The 8,554-nt window shown below is 39.7% G+C and overlaps 1 protein-coding gene and 1 long non-coding RNA gene across 3 annotated transcripts in view; one reads left to right on the top strand and one right to left on the bottom strand.

Annotated features, from left to right (window-relative positions):
• Positions 1–236: 236 nt before the first annotated feature.
• Positions 237–8,554, top strand: part of LOC113267499 (acyl-coenzyme A synthetase ACSM3, mitochondrial) — a 21,447-nt gene continuing 13,129 nt past the window's right edge. For both annotated transcript variants that reach the window (XM_048221263.2, XM_048221264.2), the window contains exons 1-4: positions 237–506; positions 1,045–1,255; positions 5,872–6,076; positions 8,298–8,441. In XM_048221263.2, coding sequence (XP_048077220.1) covers positions 288–506; positions 1,045–1,255; positions 5,872–6,076; positions 8,298–8,441 — 779 coding nt within the window. In that variant the 5' untranslated portion in view covers positions 237–287. The remainder of the gene's footprint in view (positions 507–1,044; positions 1,256–5,871; positions 6,077–8,297; positions 8,442–8,554) is intronic.
• The window catches only part of LOC130543921 (uncharacterized), a 2,188-nt gene continuing 146 nt past the window's right edge, over positions 6,513–8,554 (bottom strand). Inside the window, exon 2 of the long non-coding RNA XR_008959685.1 lies at positions 6,513–8,318. This is a non-coding gene — a long non-coding RNA (uncharacterized LOC130543921). The remainder of the gene's footprint in view (positions 8,319–8,554) is intronic.

Genomic DNA, 8,554 nt, shown 5'->3' with positions numbered 1-8,554 from the left:
AATATCCACTTCACAGAGTTACTCTGAAGATTTAGTGATAATTTGTATGTAAGTAAAGCACTGAATACAGTGTTCAAAACATATTGAGTGCTCAGAGAATGGCACTTGTATGATGATTATAAAGAATAATAATAATAATAATAATAATAATAATAATAATAATAAAACTTAGCTACTTTGGGGTCAGGCTACCTTTAGGACAGAGACAAATGTATGTCCTTTTGCTTGTCTTTTAGATGGATTGGTTTCTGTGGAAATCCTGAGTGCTAACACATCCAGCAAGACTGATGCTAGCTCTTGTCACCATGGAGACATTACTTCGTGCCAGGTGTTTTTGGCGCCTAGCAAGCCCTGGTTCTATGACAGTACTACATAAAGATTATAGAACAGTGCCCCCTCAGAACTTTTCCAACTACGAATCCATGAAACAGGAATTCAAACTGGAGATTCCAGAGTATTTTAACTTTGCTAAAGATGTCCTGGACCAATGGACCAATATGGAAAAGGTATGGAGCAAGGGCCAGTCCAACTGCAGTTTCTCAGATGGAAGTGATTTTTGCCCCCAGGGCAAATGTCTGCAAACAATTTTGGCCGGGGATGCTGCTATGTATCCTCTAATACACAGGACAGTCCCCCATAGCAAAGAATTATCTGGCTCAACATGTTAATGGTTCCATAGTTGAGAAAGCCTGGGTTATAAAAATGTATGATTATAGGTTAACTTCTTTAAAAACCCAAAAAGTAGTAGTATGAAAGTCAGAAATGGTCAAAAATGGTAGGGAATGAGGCATAGACATAGCATTGAGAGAATATAAAGGGATGCAAGAATTCTAACTCTTTGGAAAAACAATGAGGCTAAATGAGAAATGACATGGCTCCCAACAGCTAAAAAATAAAGACCCCGGAGTTATTTTCAAATATCCCATGCGTGTCCTAACTAATGACCTGTGAATTTTCTTCTGAAAAAATATTCCACTGAATTCCACTTAAAATAGAATTAAGCTGCATAATGACCTTTAAATCATCTGGTCTGTCTTTCCTCAGGCTGGAAAGAGACTTTCCAATCCAGCCTTCTGGTGGATAAATGGAAATGGAGAAGAAGTGAGATGGAGTTTTGAGGAACTGGGATCTTTGTCTAGGAAATTTGCCAATATACTTACAGAAGCCTGTTCCCTGCAAAGAGGAGATCGAGTAATTGTGATTCTGCCCAAGATCCCAGAGTGGTGGCTTGCAAATGTAGCCTGTCTGAGAACAGGTTAGTAGTATTTGCAATCTGATTACATTTAAAGTAGGCTGGATGGGAGATCTTCCAAAACATCTAAGTAATCATGAGACATTTATTTGGGTAAATTATTTGAGGAACTGCACACAATATAGTATTATTCTCAGGAACCTTAGAAATGTGTTGGAAACATGCCATATCTTTTGACCTAAACTATGAGTTGCGTTTTTCATAATGAAATAGGTTTATTAACCAAATGCCAATCAACAATTGAATACCCTCATACCTACCACTTTTCTCTTCCTATAGACCCATGGTCATCTGAAACTCAGTGCAGCCACAAACTCAAAGTTCTTATTTCACACCTTTATTTCTCTCGTGGTCAATTGCCATTCATCTGATGCCCAAAGCAAGCAGCTGCTACTCCTCCTTCCAAATCAGTTCCTCCATCCTGTAAATTTGACTTCCTACATGTCCCCAGAGTCCCTCTTCTTCTCCAATCCCATTGCCATTGCCTTACTTCACGTTTACCATCTCCTGAATGGATTTGCCCAAAAGTCTCCCTAATTCTGATCTTGTGTGGGCCCACAACTTATTCCAATCCAATTCATCCTCAATATCTAGTTTTATTTCTAGAATGCACATTTTATCCTGTCAATATGCTGCTTGACATTATTTAATAACTCTCCATTGCCTACCAGGTAAAATCTGAGCTTCTTTAGGTGTATCATGGAAGGTCTGAGCTATCCTCCCTTCCTTGTTTTCATACTCTCTGCTCCAGCTATATCAAATGGTTTCCTATAAGGTTCACGATCTTTCTCATTTCCTGGATTCTGTGCACACTGTTTCCTGTGCTTGGAAAGCATTTCCCTCACATGTAACCACCTGGACAACCTCTATTAGATTTTTAGGTCTCAACTCTAATGTCACTTCTCAGGCAACCCCACCCTGACATCCCAATTCAGGTGCTTTCTTTTTTGACCTCCTCTAGAAAACATGTATGTATTTCTATGTTAACCTGTACTATATTATCTGAGTATATTATTTTTTTAAAATTTGGCATTCCCCTAGGACTTCGTATGTTTCTAAAAGCCAATGACTATGAGATAGCCATGTCTGTACCTCCAATTATTGGCATATCGTAAATGCTCAGTAAAATATTTGTTGAATTAATATCCCTACTGTTATAATCAATCATTATGTTGAATAAACATTCTTAATTCACCATAATTACTTGCATTTGAGAGTTACATGTTCTCATATCATATGTACCTATAAATTGTATACTGGAGTAGCAGAGCCCACTTTTAGAGTTTTATTTTAACAAAACGATAGCTTTCATGAATGCTGCTTAAGCTCACTTTCTTAGTAAAGGGGCAACATGTTGGACTGCCAGGACCAGAAATCCATTCATATTAGTTCAATAAGGAAGGAGAATTATTGAACGTCTACTGAAGAATCTACAGGGGAAAAAAAAAGTGCAGACAGAGCAACTGGCTTCCTTCTCTATTTCTTTTGCTCTGAAGCCATAGGGCCTCTTGTCTCTGTCTCTCTTAAGCATCTGTTCCTTTGACTTTCTGCTGACACATGATTTCTTTGCTCCCCTTCATTTTGACTGACACATGGCTTGGTTTGCTACACAGATACCTTGGGCCCTAATTTTGTATGTCCCAATCCACTGAGTCTCTTAAATTAAATACTTGAGGCAGAATCTGACTGGCACGGCTTGGGTTAGGCTAGTCAGAAGTGGTCAGAGGCAGGTTCATTTGATAAAAAACATGGTCACTGGGGCTGCAGAAAGGAAGGCAGATTCTCTTAGATGGGAGAAAGAAAGGGAGAGAGTAAATGGTAAATCTAATATACTAACAATGCTGAAAATAAGCATTATCTACCACCTAGAGGGATGGGTGGATGGGCTAGGCTTTCAAATCCTGTTGCCAAATTGAATTATGAAAGTTACTTCTTTTGTCCACCAAACAAACTCCTGGAAAAACTTTGTCTTTTCATGTAGATCTGTTAACAGGGAGAGAAGGGGCTACTAGTGCCAGTCTTTTGACCCTTCATGCAAATGTATATGTTGGTAATATCATTTTGTACACCCTGTATTATCAACATGGTAATGAGAGGCCTCCCCCAAGATTTCAAGTAACATTTTAGAATGGAAAAAATTGACAAGGCAAGAAACAACAAATGTTGGAGAGGATGTGGAGAAAGGGGATCCCTCCTACATTGTTGGTGGGAATGCAAGTTGGTACAGCCACTCTGGAAAACAGTGTGGAGGTCCCTTAAGAAGTTAAAAATTGAGCTATCCTATGACCCAGCCATTGCACTACTGGGTATTTACCCCAAAGATACAGACGTAGTGAAGAGAAGGGCCATATGCACCCCAATGTTCATAGCAACATTGTCCACAATAGCCAAATCATGGGAGGAACCGAGATGCCCTTCAACAGATGACTGGATTAAGAAGTTGTGGTCCATATATACAATGGAATATTACTCAGCTATCAGAAAGAACGAGTTCTAAACATTTGCTGCAACATGGACGGCACTGGAGGAGATAATGCTAAGTGAAATAAGTCAAGCAGAGAAAGACAATTATCTTATGATTTCTCTCATCTATGGAACATAAGAACTAGGAAGATCGGTAGGGGAAGAAAGGGATAAAGAAAGGGGGATAATCAGAAGGGGGAATGAAGCATGAGAGACTATGGACTCTGAGAAACAAACTGAGGCCTTCAGAGGGGAGGGGGGTGGGGGAATGGGATAGACTGGTGATGGGTATTAAGGAGGGCACGTATTGCATGGAGCACTGGGAGTTATACGCAAACAATGAATCATGGAACACTACATCAAAAGCTAATGATGTACTGTATGGTGACTAACATATCATAATAATAAAAAAAAGTAACATTTTGCTACTTGGCAAGAAACTATGTAATGCTTCCCTAAATGATTAATTTGGACAGGAAGTAATTTTAATAGGTAAGACTGATCACTATTAATAGGTTCTTTTATTTTTTATTTTTATTTTTTTTTAAAGATTTTATTTATTTTTTTGACAGAGAAAGAGACAGCCAGAGAGAGAGGGAACACAGGCAGGGGGAGTGGGAGAGGAAGAAGCAGGCTCCCAGCAGAGAAGCCTGATGTGGGGCTCGATCCCAGGACTCTGGGATCACGCCCTGAGCTGAAGGCAGACGGTTAATGACTGAGCCACCCAGGCGCCTCTATTAATAGGTTCTTTTAAAGATAGGGTATGAATAATATATTAGCAGAAATTAATTATCTAAGGGTGATGTGTTTAAATAAAGTGCTTCTACTAGGCATGAAATGCTGGCAGTGGGCTTGTTCTTAGAGAGTGCCTCTAAATTATAGAAAACTGTTAAGCCATGGTAGGCTAATTACTTATTCCCAGATGGAACATCGCTAAGGAATAACCATTGGAATTAAGGACTATAAACATTGCTGCATTGCCTGATTAGAAAAGAAAGATATTCTGAAAACTTTGTGTTTTGGTCCTGGTTGTCTGTTTCTTGAAGAACTCCACTGGAGGGGGTTATCCTTCCCCAGATGGAAAGACAAGCCAGTGTCCAGGGATGACCAGGTATGTGTTCTTCAATCTTCTTTTCCTGAATTGTGAAGTGCATACCTTCCACCCTCTCTTTAGGGTCTGGACTTAACAATGGTAGAGCCCTAATGATGTACTGTATGGTGACTAATGTAACATAATAAAATTAAAAAAAAAAAAAAAAAGAGTGGTAGAGCCCGAGATATAGATATGGACACATATAACTATAGAGATACATATTCTTGAAAGTCCATTAATCCTTTGAGAAAATAATAGCTAAAATTTATTCAGCCTCTTTACACATTTTAACTCATTTACTCCTCATTAATCTTATAGAATCCCCAATATACAGATGCAGAACCTGAGACTCATGGAGATAAAGTGGCTTGTCCAAGGCCAAGCTATAAGACTGTTTGGCTCCAGGACAGACTCTTAACCATTATACTACACTTACAGTATAATTTATGGCAGGGAGAAGTAGAAGGACAGAAAAGATGCATGACTCAATTGTTCCCTTTGGAAAGAAATCATACAACATTTATGTATGTTTTAAAAGGTGCTGGACTGAAGTAGTTAAGTGTGCAGCTCTGGGGTCAGGCTACAGGGTTCAATCACTGGACTGCCACTTTCCACTCCAGTGATCTTTGGCAAATTATTCATAGATTTTATGGTTTTTTTTTTTTTGGTAGGGATTAAATAAGTTAAAACATGCAAAACACTTAAGATAGCATCTAGCATTTAGCCAATAAATATTGGCTAATATTACTCTTCAATAAAAACTCTCTTCCAAAGAAATGAAAGGAAAAAAATACCTGTCTTCAAGCTGAATGTTATGAATGGTCTCCAGATAGAAGAAAATTATCCAGCATTTAACATGCTTTCATATTTGGTCAAAAGGGCCACAGATATTGAGATGCCTTGAAAGGCAAAAGCAGAATAATGAAAGGAAGGCAAATAGACAACTAGAATAGTAAACTCATTCTGGGACATTGAGAGTACACCTGAGCTCTCTATTCTACTGTAACTAATATGATAAAGAAAATCCTTCCTTCTAGACATCGTTTCTTTTCTGCTCCTTTAGGGACAGTTTTAATTCCAGGAACCACTCAGCTGACCCAGAAAGACATTCTCTACAGACTACAATCTTCGAAAGCAAAGTGCATTATCACCAACGAAGTTTTAGCCCCAGCAGTAGATGCTGTTGCGCCTAAATGTGACAATCTGCGCTCCAAGCTAATTGTGTCTCAGAACCCCAAAGATGGGTGCGGGAACCTCAAGATGATGAAGTGAGTAGTCATAACTGTTGTAAACAGCTTTCCCAAAAGAAAGGCAACATTGAAAAGATATTCAACCCAGAAGTGATCAGAAAAATGAAAATTAAAACAAGGCAAAGGGAACAACTGGTGATTATTACTGCACTAATCACCTGCAAAGCTCTGAGGCAGGAAGGAGTTTGGAGTGGTTTTTGTATGTTAGGATTTTTTTTTTTTTTAAGATTTTATTTATTTATTCGACAGAGACAGAGACAGCCAGCGAGAGAGGGAACACAAGCAGGGGGAGTGGGAGAGGAAGAAGCAGGCTCATAGCAGAGGAGCCTGACGTGGGGCTCGATCCCATAACGCCGGGATCACGCCCTGAGCCGAAGGCAGAAGCTTAACCGCTGTGCCACCCAGGCGCCCCTGTATGTTAGGATCTTGAAGGAAGTAGGCCCTGAGATAGATATTAGTTGTGTAAGAAGTTTATTAAGGATTTGTCCTGGGGTCAACACCCGTGAAAAAAGGGGAAGGATGTGGCATTGGGCAAAAGAAGAAATTCATCTGCCATGCACTCCCAGAAAAACCTTCAGCTAATCCACTAGGACCTCTGGGGCTTGGATAGTCTTTCAAAGCTGTTCTCAGATAAAGCAAAAGGTCCTGGCCTTTATATATCCTTACTGATCCATAACTGAGTGTGGGCTTTCCCTAGAAGGAGGGGTGACCTTGAGCGAGGCAGCTCTCTTCAGCCAAAGCAATCTCCAAATACGGCTCCCAGCACCTGTGGGGAGTAAGTCCTTTGTTCCGGCAGCAGGATCTAAGAGGGGCATTCACAGCACCAACCACAGAACTGTTATCATCTCCCAGAGAAACTGATCATAATCAATTCTTATGTGTAGGCTACATCATTTCCTTGCAGATAGCAACACTTCAGGTTATAAATAAGAAGAACACTTAATGTTAATGGATGCAATTATAAAACTAAGTTACACTGATGTTCAGCCCCTGCTATGGAATGCTTCCAGGGGTCACTTAGCACTCTTGCCAGGTATTGGTTCTACCTTAGCTTTAGGTTGGCAGCCAGTTTCCTCTCTAGAATGAGCTTCCCACCTTTACTCAAGGATTTGGGAGCATATCTGCAACTACAGACTTATTCCTACCTCCTCCAAAAGAGCTAACATTTATTGAGCTCTTACCGAAAGCCAAGTACGTTCTAATTAAAAATGTTATAATTGCAACTTGGGTAACATTTATATGGCATTCGTTATGTGCCAAAAACTGTCCCAAGCATTTCACACATATTAACTCATTTACATGTCACAATAACCTAAGAAGCGGGTACTACAGTAATACAGATGAATAAGGTCAAATGCTAGGATCTGGCAGAGCTGGGTTTCAAACCCAGGGAGTCTGGCACCTGAGCTCACGCTCCTAACTGCTATGTTTACTGCCTCTGATGGTGAGAGATTGGTATGATAACCTCGCCTTAGGCTTCTATCTACAATAGAAGTGATAGGTACCCAGCTATAGGTACTATTTTTAAGGAAGAAAATTATGGAATCATACACTAAACACTTAGTCTAGCTTTATTAGACTTTTAAAACAGCTTTTCTATAATTCTTGTGGCCTGGATGTTTTGAATTCTAATGTTTCATTCTCAGCCCAATACTCCCAGATAAAATCTCTATGCTTCTTAGGCACTGTGTGTGCGGAATTCACTGCCTCTCAAGTGCCCTAATGTATGACCTATTAGCAGCCCAGTTATCCTTTGGAACTACAGCTGATTCTTAAACAATGTGGGAATTACCAACCTGCCTTATACCATTATCCATGACTTCTATTCACATATTTACTCTCTTAAAAAAAAAAATCACTTGAAAACATCCACAGTAACAGGGAAGGAGGAGTTCTCACATAGCCTTGATTCTAAGATCACAGACTCCTCATTCTGCTGACGGAATGATAAACCACTGGAGTTTTTAAAAATGCTTCAGCTCTTCTTCATCATACAATAAAAAGCTATGAAACCAACTATTATAAATGGGCTTTGATGATAAAATTTAGTGTAATTCCAGAAAGCACCTATGAAGATGGAGAAAGAGATGACTTTTACCTTGGAATTCAACCCAAGTCCCTGGGGCCTGAGCCATGAGGTGAAGATGTCCGAGTAGATGGTTTCTTGAATTCTCTTCTGGGGTAACAGTTTATGACGCCACATGCAATGGGCAGAATCATTGTAGTTCTTCCTTTGTAGACACGCCAGTGACAACCACACCTGTGTGAAGACAAAACATGATGAGATGATGGCCATTTACTTTACCAGTGGAACAAGCGGATCTCCTAAAATGACGGGACACACGCATAGCAGTTTTGGTTTAGGATTATCTGTAAATGGAAGGTAACTTCGCAGAACTCCAGCTTGACATGTCAAAACTACAAAGGGGATGATTCGTTTATTGGTCTTATAAATGTGTTTTCCTTGTACATATCATGACTATTCTTTGTTTTCCC

The sequence above is a fragment of the Ursus arctos genome, unplaced genomic scaffold (assembly GCF_023065955.2).
Source record: "Ursus arctos isolate Adak ecotype North America unplaced genomic scaffold, UrsArc2.0 scaffold_169, whole genome shotgun sequence".
In the NCBI taxonomy this organism is placed as follows: Eukaryota; Metazoa; Chordata; class Mammalia; order Carnivora; family Ursidae; genus Ursus; species Ursus arctos.
The sequence above is the reverse complement of the archived record's forward strand: the minus strand, read 5'-3'. Positions and strand labels throughout refer to the sequence as shown.